At 33.6% G+C, this 18,891-nt stretch overlaps 1 protein-coding gene across 1 annotated transcript in view; it reads left to right on the forward strand.

Moving 5' to 3' along the window:
• LOC128987322 (E3 ubiquitin-protein ligase HECTD1-like) overlaps nt 1–18,891 on the forward strand; it is a 101,535-nt gene that overhangs the window by 77,791 nt on the left and 4,853 nt on the right. The window contains exons 39-50 of the mRNA XM_054408103.1: nt 585–787; nt 1,182–1,392; nt 5,882–6,086; nt 6,722–6,812; nt 7,282–7,444; nt 8,008–8,127; nt 8,762–8,896; nt 9,900–10,044; nt 10,701–10,835; nt 11,560–11,664; nt 11,994–12,130; nt 12,297–12,441. Of these exons, the coding sequence (XP_054264078.1) occupies nt 585–787; nt 1,182–1,392; nt 5,882–6,086; nt 6,722–6,812; nt 7,282–7,444; nt 8,008–8,127; nt 8,762–8,896; nt 9,900–10,044; nt 10,701–10,835; nt 11,560–11,664; nt 11,994–12,130; nt 12,297–12,441 (1,795 nt within the window). The remainder of the gene's footprint in view (nt 1–584; nt 788–1,181; nt 1,393–5,881; nt 6,087–6,721; nt 6,813–7,281; nt 7,445–8,007; nt 8,128–8,761; nt 8,897–9,899; nt 10,045–10,700; nt 10,836–11,559; nt 11,665–11,993; nt 12,131–12,296; nt 12,442–18,891) is intronic.

Consider the following 18,891-nt stretch of genomic DNA (forward strand, 5'->3'; position numbering starts at 1 on the left):
TAAAAATAGCATGGCTTGATTTTAAAGGGAACACTCCTAGCCATTGCCAACCTATGATTGTTATTTGTCAAGTCAATAATTTATTTTCACAAAACGTTCACAGATCCAGCATAGCTGGGAAACAGGTGAAATGGTCATATACATAAAATACATAAAACTATAATAACTAAAAAATATGCTAAGAAATCAAATAAATACATAATTTAAAAAATCATTTACTTTATAATACACTCTGTTGAGCAGCAATTTGGCAACTTCGTTTTTGTATTTTTCAAATGATTCTAGTGATTTAATATTTTCAGACAGTTTATTAATTTTTGTTTAGGTTTATTTTTATTTGTTTAAGGTTATTGTTGTTGTAGATAACCCAACAGAATCCGATAGTGAATTGTAGCATCAACCACATAGCCAGCTAGACTTTGCTGCCAGGCAGTTAGTCCATAATTTGAAGAGGCATCCTCACTGGCTAAGCTTAGACTGGCTGGATAGGTTAACACAAAAACATGTGGATTCTGATGACACTGGCTGCATAAGCCTTCAAATGAACATGACCCGACAGTTAACGTGTATGACACTGTTGACAGAATCATCTACCGAGAGCAGAAGGAGAGTGTGGAGGAGGGAGGCGACTCTACGCCTGTAGCATCTCTCATGTCTCACACACACGCCTGTGCCTCCAGTGTCATGTCACCTGCCACACCTGTGCCGTCGTCGTCCTGTACTGTGGAGGATGTACTGCAGCTGATGCGACACCTCTACGTCATCAGGGACAGGAAACATCACTTCGGTCAGTCAAATCTATACAAATTGTATGGTTAAATGTGCCCACATTAGAGTCCATGAGCTTATATTCCCATTATCCTTAAGTCACGTGATTGGAATATCAGCAAAATGTATTATGTGACCTTTGTGTGTAGGCTTTTACAAGTCAGGGCATTAATTTTCTCTGGGGGACTATGAGAAACCATGGACTCTATTTATTTTGCCAAAAGATGCAGTGTTAAAAAAAAATGTTCTTACTTTTGGAATGTGTTGCTAGACTTGTGGTTAGTGCTCGGACTCCGGTATAAGATGAGATGGGTTAAACTCCCAGTATATCTTACAAAATTTAAAGCACTTAAACCACATCCCGTTCTTCAACCACTTCTCTTGACTTTATATTTTTTTTTGCATTTTCTTAGACGTAGACACCAACGAGGGCCCTATCACTCCAGAGGAGTTCACCAGCAAGAAGATCACCAACAAGCTGGTACAGCAGATACAAGAGCCACTCGTACTGAGCTCTGGAGCACTGCCTGCTTGGTGTGAGGAACTCAACCACTCATGTCCGTTCTTGTTCCCGTTTGAGACACGACATTTGTACTTCAGCTGCACTGCATTTGGCGCGTCCAGGTTGGTGTTCAGTGCTAGTTTAAGTGATGTGCTGGTTTATTATTATATTTGTTTTATAGTGCGCTTGAAAGAAATTTATGTTCTTTTTAAATGTCTACACAAATTAAATCATTTATACTAAATATAAACAACAGAACAAAAGACTTTTAATCAACTATCCTCGCTAAGAAACAGCTAGTCTTAGTCAGTTATAAAACTATTCAAAACATTTTACACTGTTTTACTCTCAAAGACTCAACCTGCAACCATCTCAGTTGGTAATAATGATAGTATCTTTTTATCAACTCATGTATTATAGACTATTTGTATTATAAAGTCTCTGACATATTTAACTATCCAAAAATAAAGTAATAAACTGAAAATGTTAACAATTTTAGATTAAAAGTTCCCTTTTCCTAAAGTGAGTGATCTCCGCTAGTGAAGGACAAGACCCGAAACTTCAAGATTTTTTTTATATCGAAGCTTCGGGTGGGGTTGAAATACTAATGGGATATTTTGAGACAAGGTTTAAAAAAATTAATTAACATTTTTTTTAGGGATGGACGAGATTGGATTTTTAGTTCGAGACGAGACGAGACGAGATTTTTTATTTCTCATAAAATTTCGAGACGGGATTTCCCTTCTCATACTCAACGGGAAATGCACGTTCAAAATTTTTACCTGATTTTGTAACATTGTTAGATGACTGTTTAAATACAAAAATAATGATAATAGGCAAGAATATTTACAATATTTTATTAAAAAACATCAGCATAACATTTTTTTATTAATCACGCCTAGGCCCTAACTTATTAAAAATGCCTACGATTAGGAAACATAGTGATATCAGTAAGGATAGAGTTCAACTTATCCTAAAATAAAATAAATCATAAAATAAAAGCAATATTAATTTTTATAAAATAGTTATAGTTACTTGTTTTGACTTTTTATAGTAATAAAACATTCCTGACACTGCTTACACTTAACAAAACTTTTCAAATGTTATTAAAGTAATATTATTAAAATAATTAAAGTAATATTTACTTTAAAAGAATTTATTAAATAAAAACGCCTTCGCAAAGGAAACGCAACTACAACACGCTCCTGTATTGCGGGTATTGCATGGACGTTTCTGCAGGCGTTTTTAATTTTTTTTTTTTATTTTTTTTTTTTTTTATTCTCGTCTCGATAAAAATCTCGGCCAAAAAAAATCTCGTCTCGTGTAACGAGAATTAAAATTTCCCGAAATTTCGAGACTTGACCATCCCTAATTTTTTTTATTTTAAATTTAAATTTTGTAATTTTTTTGAATTTGATTTTTTAATACAATTTTTTTAATAAAAAAAAAATTAATTTTCATTAAATCTTTTTTTTATTAATTTTTTTTTTCATTAAAATGTTATTTAATTTAAAAAAAATTTTAATTTTCATTAATATGTTATTTAATTAAACATTTTTTTTAATTTTCATTAAAATTTTATTTAGGCCTAATTTTTTTATTTTAAATTTTTTTTTTTATTTAAAAAAAATTATTTGAAATTTAAAAAACTGCGAATGCTTTTCTATTTAATTATTTATTCATTACATGGAAATATTGCTTCAATTGTTTTTTAATTTTTTCTTTAGACAGCAAATGATAAGATGTTTTGTTAGTGTAAGCAGTGTATGACATGTTTTACTACTGTAAACATAGTGAAAATAAGTCAATCATAATCATTCTAAAAATAACAAGACTTAAAAATTGTTACTTTATACTTAACTAGTAATACTGTTGTTTATGATATTTTTCAAAGTTGAACTTTATACTAACTGATATCTCCATGTTTCCTATGCCAAAGAGTTAATAAGTTAGGCCTTATTAATATTTTTTTATATACTGATGTTTTTATTAATGCTTTTTAATAAACAATTTTAAATATTTTTTGTAAAGTTTTCAAAACTTGTAAATATTTCTGAACTTAAAAAGTAGATATTAATTTTTTTTTTTAAATTCTTATTAAATATTGTCCCGAAAAAAAAAATCCCGTCCTGCCGGAATTAAAAAATCTCGTCTCGAAGTGAAAAATCTAATCTCGTCCATCACTAATCTCCGGTAATGACAACTTCAGTTATCCGGACCAGTTTGGACCAGACTCCATACATATAATAGATGGTTGGATTTTTCAAGAACAAATTAATTAAAAATAAACATAAAGTAGTTTCTAATAAAAAGATGATGATTTTCATTTTTACTAGGGGTTTGCGGGTCAGACTTTTTTGGTTCGGGTCGGGTCGGGTCGGGCCAATAATTTTGGTCCTCGGGTTTCGGGCCAAAATCGGGTCGGGCCAAAAATTATTAATTACCGGATTTTTTTCTTTTAACTCTGTGTTTATAATATTACTTGAAAATAAAATATGAAAAAAGATTGTATTTATGTATATTATTACATGTTCATAACTTATTTACAGCTTAGGAGTTGAATCAACTGCAAGAAAGAAGAAAATAATTTTTTTTATCAAGCCATTCTTTCCCATTTTCATAACTGTTGAAATATCTAAATAGTTATATTACAACAAGTTTGAAATGGAACTTAATATAAAAGGATCATAAACAAATCAATTAACCTTATCACAAGTTTAGGGCCTGTGGACTGGCTTCAAGACTGCAAGCAAGAAGAAAATAAAAATTCTATGTTTCCACCATGCAATATGAATCATTCATTCCCTGCCTCCTAACCTCCTAAGTATAAAAACCTCACATTTACAATAGCATTATTAGTTACATCATCATAAATAAAGAATTATCTATTATTGGCATTTAGGCCTACAGCTTTACATAGGAATTAATTTTTATAGTAATAGGCTAAGCAACATGACAAGTGGAGAACTCATTGAAGAAAAGATATTGTGTAAACTAATTTACTATAACACTCTAAAACAGTAAATAACACACATACATTGTTTATGGTATAGTTATAGTAAAGGCTGTACAAATTGCATATCATGTCATACACAGTAGTATAGACCTACGGTATTGCAAGAGATTAAAATCCTAAAACAACTGATTTTGGTAGCTAATAAATGAAAAGAATTAAAAATCCATAAACTCAAGTCAAACAATATCACAATTAATTAGGTAGCCTACCCGAAAAGGAACTCTTAATATAATTATAGAAAATTATATTAAATCAAGAGAAAAGAGTTAAATGCTAATTTGGCAAAATAAGCAGACAGCACAGAAATTATAGTGCCCTAATTAGCAACACAACTCAATGTTTTTATACTGTAAGTCAATGTTTTTGAAACTGTAAGGTCTTTTTCTCGGAAGGAAGGGTAGTAGAATGTAAACAAAAAACCATGAATCACACTCACAGCCAGGTCCGGGCCGGGGACACTCAAGGTTAAAGACCCTCCCCCTCCCCTCCCCTCTTGCACAACCCGACTCGGGGACACTCAAGGTCATAGACCCTCCCCTCCCCCGCCATATTACACCACCCGGTTGTCCAATTGCTGACAAAATGCAAGTAACGAAACAAGGAAGTAGAAACAAAAAGATATATTATTTCTTTATTAAAAAATATAAAACTTGCAGATAATTTCCAAAGAAATTAATTCATGGTAGTCTGTGTCTTGTAAATATTGTATTGGATCTTAGAAATATCCTTTTTGAAACTCAATCTAACTTAAGAAAAAATAATTTTCCTGATAAAAACTTTCATAAAAATTATAAAATATTTAGGCCTAACCTCTTTGTAGACTTGCTGATACTTGATACTTTTTTAAAAATGAAATGGTAACCATACAATGCAGAACCAGACGATCAGAAGTGTTCTTTTGTTTTGTTACTGAATGACAAAAAGGACAATAGGAAAATAAAAGAACAAGATCAGATCTGTACACTATATCAGATATTTCTTTTGTTTATAATTTATTATGTAAAATACTAAAATATATTTTAAACTAGGTATGGAATAAACAATAAATAATTAAACTGGTACCTCTGGATAAATAGTCTTTCTTTTGACTTTGTTTTCTTTGCACTGTTGCGTCACGGCTTTTGTCAGTAGACGACTGGCTCTGGCTAGTGACAGTACGGCAATTGCTCTGTTGTGTCTTTGTTCTTAAACCATCGTGAGCAAACTTAATATTTAATTCGAATTTTAACGTATTAATTCCTCTGTAATAATATATATAAGAGTGTTTCTTTGAAAATAACTTATTATAACTTTGAAAATAATAATTTAATTTTTTTTTTTTTGGCCCGACCCGATCTTGGCCCGAACAAATCTCTGACCCGACCCGGTCTCTCGGGCCTTCCGCTGGCCCGACCCGACCCGAAAAAATCGGGGACCCGCAGACCCCTAATTTTTACATCATTAATGGAGAACACAGCACAATTTTTCTGACCGACTTTGTTCATTTTTTCTTCTACTATTTGGTGATCTGTATGATTGGAATGCAGATAGTTGTAGTTGTACTGTTAATTTCAAATTTTATGACTATTCTCACTAACACATGTCCTTGGCCGCAGGTCCATCGTGTGGCTGCAGACTCAGAGAGATGTCACTCTTGAGAGACAAAGAGGTCCTGGCTTATCCCCCAGGAGGGACGACCCTCACGAGTTCCGTGTCGGGCGACTCAAGCATGAGAGGGTCAAGGTACCCAGGGGCGACCAGCTGTTACCTTGGGCAGTGCAGGTCATGAAGGTGCACGCGGACAGGAAGAGTATACTGGAGGTATGCTGTCCTGGCTGAACATCTATATCTGATATTAGTCAGTTACATAACTGTCAGCTCGTTTAACACTCTTTCTTCACTCAGTCGTCTTTAAATATGTAACCTGTGGTGTCAGTGTCGTATAAATCTAATTTAGTTTGTGAATGGGGAGCGAGCTGGTCTATTGGTAGGCGTAGTGGTTTCGGTCCCCCAGGTGCCGGATTCAAATGACTAATGGATTTTATCTATGTTCACGCTTAATAACTTTATAGTTGTGATTAGTAGTCAAAATAGAAACTCAAATCTCAAAACCACTAACTGTTTTGAAAAGAGGTGTAGTTTAGAGAATGGCAGGCTGAAAAATTTCAAACTGAAAAAAGTGCCATCGTTTTTCTGTCTTTATTGTTTTTAACCTTTATAAGAATGTGTTTATTATTATTTTTTTTTACAAGCTTTTTGTCATTGGTCATCATTACTAGTGACATCTTAGGTACCAACATCATTCTTTTCTTTTTACATTTATAATGAACATTCTCTCAAAAAATTTTTTTGTTGAAAATGGACTCAAAATAAACTTGTTCTTTCAACTATTAGTGGGTGTATTTTAACACTACTACTATTTAAGTGGGCCTCTCTCATATGAATGCCTTGTGCAGGTGGAGTTCCAAGGAGAGGAAGGCACGGGTCTAGGACCCACATTGGAGTTCTATGCCCTGGTTGCTGCTGAACTACAGAGGAAAGACTTAGGTTTGTGTTTTGCAATTCTTTCAACAACTTTGTAAAATTTGTACTTGAATGCAAGGTTTTGACACCTTAGCCTGCCACCTGTAAAACATATTGGAAAATACAGTCAGACTGGTAGTGGGTAGTGCCATTTTTTAAGTCCACGTTATTAAACCAAACCCCCGGGTTATCCAATACCCTGATTAAAAACTTAAAAATATCTATGCAACAGAAATTGTCTGCTGAGGCGCAAGTAGTTGGCCCGGCTTAGCCAAATCTAATATTGTAGATCTCCTTGAATGGACATAGCCTTTAAATTCCTACCATCAATTAACAAAAGTAATATGTTTTCCAAAATGGATTTGACTCCATTTATTTTGCTTAGTGAAGGTTTTGCTGTATTTACTTTTCTTATTGATTATCTGTGCAAATATTTAATAAGTTTTTTTTAGCCTTATGCATACTAGTAATAAATGAGGTATTGTTTTGACAGGAATGTGGCTGTGTGATGATGAAGTGACGGAACGTAGCTCTGGGCTGGACCTGGGCGAGGGGGTGAAACCTCCCGGATACTACGTCCGTCGTCCTGCAGGACTGTTCCCAGCGCCACTACCTCAGGACTCACCTGCTGCTGACAGAGCAGTGCAGTACTTCTGGTCAGTACATTGTGTTAGGGATGTTTATCTACATGATTTTTACTAGGGAGTGATCTCAAAAATGTTAAGAAAGACTTTTTTTCCATTTAGGACCCAGATCAGTTGGTTGTGAAATCCACCACAAAAGTAAAAACTTTGACAAACAAACAAAAATAACTCAAATCAAATTGTTTATTAAGCCAGAATTTAACAAAATGTCACAGTAAAACTTTGTAATTAAATAACGTTTGAGGCACAACACTGAGACTGGTGAAAAATAATAGAACAGAGTAGACAATAAAAGAATTGTTGGAATTTGCATTATACTTTTCAAATTTTACTTGTATCTCAAATGCCTTTCTCTTTTGTGAATAATAACTTTATTGTCCTAACCTGTATTGAGTGTGCAAGGGTAAAGACTAAATGCCAGTTTGTTTCTGTCCACCAAAATTAAGGGATCGAGAAGAGACTTGAAAGAATAGTAGTTGGTTTAGAATGGATTATTGAAACCTGATTGATTTATGCATGATCGACCAAGGTGAATTGGAATGTTTATCAGTAGTACAATTGAAATATGATTACAGGTTTCTAGGAGTATTCTTGGCCAAAGTGCTGCAAGACAACAGACTTGTAGATCTGCCATTGAGTCCTGCCTTCCTCAAACTGCTGTGTCAGGGAGAAGTAGTCAACAACATTAATGAAAGGTAGGTTTTTGTGTCGGTCAAAATATTCACACTATTTTTCTGGGGGGTTGGAGGAACTTTGACCTGTCAGCACCCTTCACTTCAGTCCATCCTTGTATTGGCAAATGCTATACACTGCAGGACACCTGTTGCTTGTATTTCCTTTGGCCTCTTTTTTTTTATAAACTAGTTTTTAGCCATTGTTTTTTACATTAGTTCAGGTTAGGCCTAGAGGTTGCTGCATAATAACTTGGATAAAATCCATCGGTGTTTGGCAGGATTTGAACCCAGGACTCTCGGAACCACTAGATCAGCTTGCTCCCCTTAGCCTCTTTCAAATAAATTAAATACAATAGAAGCAAGAGCCGAAAAATCTCTTTTGGTTCAAGTTATGAATTAAGTTCACCACAACCCAATTAGGCCTATTTCTGTCTACAGTTAGATTGTTCAATAATTAAAACAGTTTCAAATTAATATATAGATAAGGAACAGTAGTGGGCATTATTTTATTTGGTATCAGCTGTCATTGAAAAAGGTACTTCCTCTACGAAGTTATGAACAAGTCATTATCAATGTTTACTAAAAAAAAAGGGATTTTGACTGGATTGTTTGTAAATTTCAATGCTTTAAACACATGTGTTTTTCCTTGTTTCAGAATCGGACTGTTGCCCAGGAGTAGGAGTATTATTACTGATGAAGACCTTATGATGTCTTCACTGATCTCAGAAGAAAGTGAAAAGGAACTTGAACTTGACCCTCCCAAGATTTGTATAGAAGAAACTAAACCTTGGTGAGATTTTTTTTTAATAAAGCTAAACATGTTTTTCAAATGTCTCTTAAAAGGTGTTCTTTGGTTTTTCTCTTCCTTCTCTAGTTTTAAAACTGTACATTATACACACTAATCATATTTCATTGCCACTGACTTTAGGGAGATTTTAGATAGGAAAAAGTGTCTTTCTTTCCGTGCTTGTCCTTTCAGGGTAAGACCTTTCAGGAAGGCTGATATACCATTCAAAATATTTACAACCTTACAATATTTAATCAAGATTTTTTCTAAATTATTTTAGTTTAAAACTTATCAGTCATAACCAACATGTTTGCCCAAAATATTAATGAAATCTCTTTGAAATGTAATATTCTATCTGACAATGCAAGTTTAATGAAAATATATTGTCAATTTTTCTATTTAGAGGTCAAAAATGTTCAACAGATACACTGAAAACCTAAAAAAAACCTATTTTTAAGTATAACTAGAAAACGAGTCCCAAAGTTTTTCAGGGTTCCCGTGAAACACCCTGTATATTTGATTATATTATTTCAAGCACAATCTATTAGAGCTACCTGCTGAAGACAGATGACATTTGCAAATTAAGTGGTAACAATAACAAATTACCTACAGACAAGTTGATTAACCTGTCTAATTTTGGTTTCCTCTGTAATTTTTTTACAAATATTTATCTATAAAGATTACTATATTTTACTAAAGTGTATTATTGCTGTAAAAGTCAGAAACAACAGGCTTGTCTGTAGCGCACAGAGAAACTCGTTTATTGATAGATGTGAGCTTTGTCCTCAGTTACTCCTTATCACAATATTGTCTTCCTTGGTCTGGATCAAGTCTGCCTCACTATACTTCCGTTTTCACTTTTACATTTATAACTATCAATGACAACTATCTTTGTATATCTCCCACAGAACTAGCCAACCTTCTAGTCTAGACTAAATCAACCTGTTCTTGTTGCTAATACTGTTACATTTCCATCCTGTGTGTAACATGTGTGGTTTTGTGACAGGTTCAGTGGTATCCTGGCTGTGGAGGACTTGTACGAGGTAGACCCGGAGAGAGGCAGGTTCCTGAGGGAACTACGGGAGTTGGTCGTTCGCAAACAGAGGATAGCTCAAGATAACACACTCTCACCGGAGACTAGAGCACGTCAGGTACAATACAATACAAGCAAATACAACAATCTGGGATCAAACTTGTAAATATTGAAATATTATGCAGTCCTGAAGAAAATGGGATTGTACTGGTCAAGTGGTAGATCCGAGGTTCAGATTCTCCAATCACCAATGGATTTGATCCAAGTGATAATGCTGCAACGCACGAGTCCTAACCTGAAGTAATGTGTAAAACAGTTGTGGGCTAAAACCTACGTTCTAGGATGTGAATAGTTTGTTGTTGAAGTTTGGATTGTTATCTTACTTCAATAATTATTATTTTAAAGAAAATATATAATTGAACTGATTTGGTCGTTGTTTAGAGTGTTTGTTGTTGTTGTTTGTTATACAGAAACTGCTTCTGTATAACCTTTAGTTGTACTTAATGAAACATTGATTTGGCAAGTGTATTGACTTTGGCTATTGAGTAATTTGTGTTGTTCAGTTTTGTAGTTTCTCAATGTAATTCTTGTGGCTTCAATGGAGTTTGTTTTGTAAAGTTCTATAAGTTCTTTCATTTTCTTTAGTTGTACTTGTAAGACCTGTTCCTCTTTGTTTTCTTAAATCTTAGTTCTGTTTGTTTTCTTAAGACCTGTTCCTCTTTGTGTCCTATAGACTTCTTCTATGTTTTCTGAACACTTGTTCCTCTGTTACAGATCCAGAACCTGTCGCTGGTGTCCAGTGATGGCAGCAGACTGGAAGATCTAATGATTACCTTCAATTATCTGCCTGGCAGTAAAGTCTATGGCTTCAATTCTGTAGATCTCGTCAACAACGGAAGTGATATTGAGGTTTGTAAAACAATGTTAATTTTCATTTAAAATCTTAATTGTTCCATTTATTTGTTGTGTTGTTAATGGCTGAGACTTTCCAGTTTTTAGACAATTTATGAGCCATACATAACTTTTTGATAGGATAGAAGTTGTGTCTGTGGTAAAATTGTAAAATTTTCAATGAAAGTTTTTGTGTTTGACTTTTGAGGACCCACATATTAGGCAATCACTATTTCACAAATAACGTTGAGATAATGCTGTTTTTTTGTATCCCCATAACATTAAACCATTGTATGTCTTTTAGGCCTTTGTTACTGACTTTTTCTTTAGCATATCTCCTGTCTTTAAGCCATGTGGTTTAATGTTGTAAATCAGTCGTTCAGAGTCTAATCAAGAACTCAGGCTGTACGTCCACCTAGAAAACTAAAATGACAAAGGTAGCATCACAGACTTTGGGCCCAAGGCAGCGATGTTGTGGGTTCGGATTCTGGTACCTACCACTACTTTTTATCAGCACAGTTCATCCTTGTACTGTTCCTGCACACCCCTTGCTTTGCTGGATACGTTCCACGTACAGGTCTATAGCCTATGTGGACAGGCAAATGCAAGGTTAAAAGAGGCCGCCAACCTCTTAAAAAATTAATAGGTCTCTCAGGCGAGCATAATTTCTGTTGTTCTGTAGAATTTCCTCCTCTAAAAGCGGTGCACTCGTTTTAATTTAATGGAGAACAAAATGTTTTAGGTTGGCTTGGACAACTTGGAGGAATATCTTGAACTGACAACTCAGTTTATCCTAGAGACAGGAATCACAAGACAAATGGAAGCACTGAGAGCTGGCTTCAACCAGGTAATTGCATTATATCAGTCAATATTCAACCTAACCACTCAGTTTTTAATTGCTAGTCCAACTGATAGATGTATTGTTTTCAAATGTGTAAACTATGAAATGTTGATACTATGGAAGGTTATGCATCCTTTAGCAAACCATGTAGTTGTAAATATGAACATAAAATTTGAGTGCATATCCCTCTAGATATTTTTTTATTTTAATTTGATGATGAAATTGAGAATTCAGTCATGACTATCACCAGCACCATAAGGTATGTAACAGGTGTCCTACTGTGTGAGCACTAAAACTCTCCTGTCGTTCAATGTTGATTGTTGGTTATGTCGCAGGTGTTCCCTCTTCGTAAGCTGCATGCCTTCACCCCTTCAGAGGTGAGGGTGATGCTGTGTGGAGACCAGAACCCTCAATGGACCAGGGAGGACCTGCTCAACTACACGGAGCCTAAACTGGGTTACACCAAAGACAGGTAAGCTCCCGGGAAAGTCTGTAATAGTCCAAAGTTGGCAAATTGTACATTTCCTTGACTTTTGTAAGTAGTTTTTTGTTTTACTTGCCTCTAATGTATTTCAAGTTCAAGTTACCTTCAAGGCAGGCAACTATTAGTATATTTTGATTGGTAACACATGTTGCAGCCCTGGTTTCCTGAGGTTTGTCAACGTGTTGGTCAACATGACAGGAGAAGAGCGCAAGGCATTCCTTCAGTTCACTACAGGGTGTTCGTCCCTACCTCCGGGTGGGTTAGCCAACCTCTACCCAAGACTGACTGTTGTACGAAAGGTGGGTGAAGCTGCAATCAATTAAAACTTTCGAGTGAAATTTTGACGTAGAATCTCCATTATATTTAATAAAGTTCACTGTCAATTATTTAAGTTGCTAGCTGTCAGTAAACTAAAATCAAGCAATTGAGTCCCTTACAATTTTTAAAACCTAGCCCTTTGTATCAAATGTCTTTTTTTTTTTTTTTTTTTATAAAGAGGTTGGCGGCCTCTTTTAACCTTGCATTTGCCCGTCCACATAGACTAAGCGCCCGTGCGTGGATCGTTTACAGCAAAGCAAGGAGTGAGCCGGTACAGTACAAAGGTGAACTGTACTGATAAAATGTTATCGGCAGTGACCAGGATCCGAACCCACGACATCGCTGCCGTGGGCCCGAAGTCCGCGACGCTACCGACTGAGCCACCGACTCACTATAAATCTATGTCAAATCCATAAATCAAGTACCTTTGTTTCCACCACCAAAGGTTTTGTTTTTTTGGTGTACGAAGAGTTATTTTTTAGTACTCTCTCCCATACTCTGTGTAATATGAACCAGTAGGGTGTAAAGTTTACGAAATGCTGGATTATCAGGAAAAAAAATACCAAAAGTAAAAACTAAGATTAGCCTATAATATAGTGCATAATCCTTTTAGCGAATTTCTGTATAGGGAAGTAGCTATTACCATAGTTGGCACGGCAAGACCAAGATCTGGGACCGATTTAAATTTTTGAAATTTTGATGTCCCTAGAGGCCAAAAACACTATTTGTTGAAATGTTTATATATGTCGCCTATGTCGCAATACAATTGTATGTAAATACAGTGCTCGATTTGTAAAAAATTAGGTGCCGGAACTGTAACCTATTTAGCGTGATTTATGCAAATATTTTTATCTTCCCAAAAGAGAGGTAACAAAACTCTCCGCCGCGAATCTAGCACTGTGCATGTATAGACATCCCTAAACGTGATAAATTTTGGTCCTATTTTAATGACATCTTTTGCTCGAAGGGGTAGAGTACTACAACAGACTTAAATGAGTTCTTGAACCAGCAAGATCATGGGACAAAGTATTATGGGGCTTTGAAATTGTCAAACAAATTTCTTTTAAAATGTTTACCCATAAAACATGAAAATACCCAATTTCCTTCACAGCCATATTGTAGAGCTTAAAAAAAAAACTATAGTTATTTGTGTAACTAGTGAGCAAAGTGGCACTTTGCTGCACACGAGAGCAATGTTTACCTAAGGAATGATCTCGACTGTAGCAAAGGCCTTTTGCACTCGTGTTACACATTATATTTTTCCTACAGTCACTATAAAGCATATAAATAATTAGTCTTTCAAACACTATACAACACGTTTTTATGTTCAGCTGGCAACACAAAAAGGTGCCCTAAAGAAAGCAGTCCCCGGTCCGTATCACTCCGCTATTTTTTCCTCGGCAAGCAATGTGCTCCGCGACTTAGTTCTGTATGTTTTAGCGAATTTCCCTATAGGGAAGTAGCTATTACCGTAGGTCTCATGGTAAGACCTAAGCCCGGGACCGATTTACTTTTTCATTTTGATGTCCCCAGAGGCCAAAAACACCATTCGTTCAAATTTTTGTATATCTATATATAGATATATATTTTAATTTAGGTGTTCACTTAATAGGGCTGCTGATATATTAAATATTTAACCCTCCGAGTGTCACGTGTTTTGGCCTTAATGTCAGCCTATTTTTTGCTCATTTGCAAGGTTTTATTAAAACTGATCTGAGAAGCTTAAAAACAATGTTAATTATACTGTTCTATATACCATTTTGTTTGGAAAATCTTGGGCTTCAATATTATATATAAAACATAAGGAAGATTTTTTTAAAAAAATTTTTTTAGGTAAAAAAATGTATAACTTTGAAAATTAAAAAAAAAAAAATAAGTTTGCGCTCAATGAAATTGTATAAATTATAGGCCTATAAATATTTGAAAATAGCCACTTTGTTCTAAATTTTATGAGGATTACAAATATATAATAATATAAGGAAGTAGATTTGCAAATAAATAAGTTATGGGCAAAAAACAGATTTCAGTACATAGCGTTTAGCTAAGAATGCATAGCCCAACCATAGCTAGGAATCTGGCTGATAATTTACATCAATATCACTACCTACTTCTTCAGGATCATCAACCAGCACTTCAAAACCACTTAAATCTTCTTATAATGCACCACGTATATCACTACTTTTGATTTTTAACACTAAAACAATGATAAATGTAATAAAACACATCAGTCATCGGTCCGAGGGTAACCTAGCTGTTTACAAATACACGCACGTCAGCTCAGTCAGCTGTCTGCTACAATATTTTCGGAACTAAAATGAATAGTGCTTAGAGACAGACCTCTGGAGAAAGCTTAGAATATTACGGAAAGAACGATACCTAACTCAATCCAGTACAGTCCGATTCAGTTAGTCATAGAGCCTTCGCCGTAAACAGTGTTCGCGAGTCGCTGTAGCGACGCACGACACTATACAAAGTGCGTTACGCGTCGCTGCAGCGACGCATGACACTCGGAGGGTTAAGTAAATAAGTACAACTGAGCACCCTGAATACTATATTTTATAAAAAGAAGTGACATGTTTCGGACATTAGTCCATTTTAAACTTCAAAATACATTGAACACTTAACCATTGTTTATATTGTTTGTTTGTAAATAAATATGATTTATATATATACAGATGGTTTATAGAACTAGACAGGATTTGGAAAAACTTTTTGTTACTGATTATTTAATTTTAAAATTTGGTCAAAGATTGGGTTTCTTGAAGGAATTTGGCTATTTAAAATATGATTTGGATTTTTTAGATTTTCTTCGTATATGAAATACAGGGTTATTACAAATGTTGTTCCTGATTTTAATTATAAATATTACTGGTTTAATTTGTTTCAAGACTATTTTAGTTGGTACCATTGGAAAGAAAAACTCATAAAGTTTCATTTACATTGGTTTGGGTGCATATCAGCTGTTTGTCAAGTCAATTGTTGTAAGTGTTGTGTAATGGCTGAATTTGAAGGCAGGAAAGCTTTTTGCCAGTTGGAATATTACATTAACCAATCTGTTATTAGTGTGAGACGACACTTAAGAACCAGGTTTAACGATTATCCTCCTAGTAACCACTATATTGTCAAGTGACACTTGAAATTTATGAGAAATGGCTGCATTTGAATGTTATTTGTAGTAGGGCTGAACTTAACAATGTGCTGCCTGAGATATGGAACGAGCTCGGTGGTCCGAATAATGACACACCCCTGAACTGGCCTACAAGATCTCCGGACATCACCCCCTGTATTTTTTTCTTGTGGGGATACATCAAAGATAAGGCGTACACACCACCATTATCAGATAGCATACTTGAGATCCAGCAACGGATTATCAATGCTATCGAAACAATAGACCTAGACACACTTTTCAAAGTCTAGCAAGAGCTTGACTACATTATTGACATCTGTCGTACCACAAGGGGTTCCCGTATCGAGCATTTGTAGTTCTGTGTATCTGTGTCGAAACTTTTTGAGTTTTTTAAAAGTTGTAACCATTTTAATTCTTTGTACAACAAATAAAACTATAGTTTATGTATGTATGAAATCATGAACATCATTTGTAATAACCCTGTATTCTTCAGTTGAATATTCAGATGTAATTTGCCTTTTTGAAGGAAATGAAGAGGAAAGTAAAGAGTTTTTAAAATATTTGAACACATTGTCCAAGAAAATAAAATTTACCCAAGAAATTAACGATAATGAAATAAACTATCTCGACCTAACTATTTCAAAAAACATAAACAAACACGATTTCAAAATTTACAGAAAACCAACTCAATCAGACCTAATGATACCATCAAATTCTAACCATCCTTGGAAATACAAACTATCTGCTCTCAGATCCATGCTAAATCGTCTTTTGAACATTCCAATGACAAAGAAAAATTAGAATTAAACAAAATTAAATACTTAGCATCAAGGAATGGATATAAGCAAAACATTATCTACAATATGATTAGAAACATCAAAAGAAAGAAAAATCAAAATCAAGAAAACAAAGAAAGAAAGAAGAAAGAGAAATTCATTAGTATCCCATTCAATACAACTCTTAACAGGACTACAAGAAAAACTTTTCAAAATTCTGAATACAAAATTGGCTTTAAAACAAAAAATAACGCTTTCAATATGATAGCAAATAACATTAATACAAATAAAGAACATCAAGACATCTATGACAAATCTGGCATTTACAAAATTAACTGCACTGATTGTGGACACTTCTACATTGGTCAGACAGGACGCTCTTTTAAATCTAGATTCAAAGAACACATTCAAGCTCTTAAGAGTAACAACAGAACATCCATGAAATCAAACTTTGCTGAACACCTTTTATCGACCAACCACAATTACACAAATTTAAAAAACAACATGAAAATTCTAAAAGTTTTAAACAAAGGAAATCAAATGGATTCAACTGAAGAATATTTCATATACGAAGAAAATCTAAAAAATCAAATCATATTTTAAATAGCCAAATTCCTTCAAGAAACCCAATCTTTGACCAAATTTTAAAATTAAATAATCAGTAACAAAAAGTTTTTCCAAATCCTGTCTAGTTCTATAAACCATCTGTATATATATAAATCATATTTATTTACAAACAAACAATATAAACAATGGTTAAGTGTTCAATGTATTTTGAAGTTTGAAAATGGACTAATGTCCGAAACATGTCACTTCTTTTTATAAAATATAGTATTCAGGGTGCTCAGTTGTACTTATTTACTTAAATATTTAATATATATATATATATATATATATGCAAAATAGAAAAATAGGGCTACTATATATAAATAAAGATTAAACATTAATAAACTTAGTACCCAAGTAAAATTATTTATTAAAATATTTACTGACTATAGTTTCGGCTCTAAGGCCATTTTCAAAGTAAACAAAAATCAAAATAAGATATGTAAATAAATAAATAACATATGATATTATAAAACTTTTCTAACTTGTAACATAATTTTGTCTTCATTGATTAATTTATATACTATATGATGTGTTGTACTTATTTTCATTAATATTTTCTCAATTTTGTTATTGTTTCATATATTGGATTATTCAATTTTGGAATCATTGTATTTAAAATATTTGATTTGTTATTTTTGTAGTTCATATAAATATTAATTTCTTCTTTTACATTCAATTTTTCTCTGTCTTTTTCAATTTCTAATATTGTTAAGTTTTCTTCGATCTTAGTAAACTTATGTTTGGATTTTAGTAAATGATCTGCAAAATTTGATTTCATTGATGTTTTGTTCTTCGATTTATATGCCTGTATATGTTCGTTGAATCTAACTTTAAAATTTCGATAGGTTTGTCCAATGTAGTAGTTGTCACAGTCAGAACATTTAATTTTGTAGATACCAGATGCATTGTATATGTTTGCTGTATTGTTTGTTATAGGATTGTTGGTTTTACTGTGTATGATTTTAAAAATGTTATTTTTTGTTCTGTAGCTTAATTTTACTGGGGTATGTTTGAATGTTTTCCTGATTGCTTTGTTAAAATTGTTGTTGTATGGGACGCACATGAATTTCTTTTCTTCTTTGTGTTTCGAATTGTTTTCTAAGTTTGATTTTAATTCATTTCTTTTCTTAATTTTCTTCTTGATCATATTATCAATCATTTTGCTTCTATATCCATTTTTTTCAGTCCTGACAGGTTAATATATATGTGTGTCCATCCGCACGATAACTTGAGTAATTTTTGTCCGATTTTGATAAAATTTGGTTTGAAGGTGTAAGGCGGGATAAACTTGAATGAGTTCGCAAACCAGCATTATCGGACTATGGGAACAGGGGTTTATGGGGGGTTTTATGGGGTAAAAATAGGTTTTTCCCATTTTTGACCCTAAAAACACAAAATTTTACAATTTATTTTCAAACCATTTTGTAGAGCTTAAAAAAACAAATAATTTTGTGTATTGAAGCATTATTATGCGCCTAATTGTTACGGAGAAAATTCAAAAACATTGTAATTTTAAAATTCCCATGTTATTCTTATGGAGAATAAGTCAACTGTTGTAGTTTGCTTGTTTATGAACATATTTTGATCAAATTTGGAAAATACATTAATTTCTTACTAAATTAATTTCTTTACCACAGCACCTTTTAACATTTTATATAAAAAAAACTTTTACCCTCCCTGTTGCAGCAAACCTAAGTACTCATTAAACTAATTCTGTTTAAATAGGGAATAAATGTGATATTTTTAAGGAGACATTTTAGTTTAAATCCAATCAGGCAAATGGAAATTTGCTAAGTCTGCAGGTTTGCTGCGGCGGGGGTATTTGTAATTTGAAGTGGTTTCCGTGCCTAAAAAATGCTTTAAAGGTTATTTTCTTGTTTATTAAGATCGTAGGAGTGTTTTAAAAACGTTTGAAAGAA

The sequence above is a fragment of the Macrosteles quadrilineatus genome, unplaced genomic scaffold (assembly GCF_028750875.1).
Source record: "Macrosteles quadrilineatus isolate MER2022 unplaced genomic scaffold, UCM_ALF_1.0 Scaffold_2__2_contigs__length_208266976, whole genome shotgun sequence".
Lineage (NCBI taxonomy): Eukaryota > Metazoa > Arthropoda > Insecta > Hemiptera > Cicadellidae > Macrosteles > Macrosteles quadrilineatus.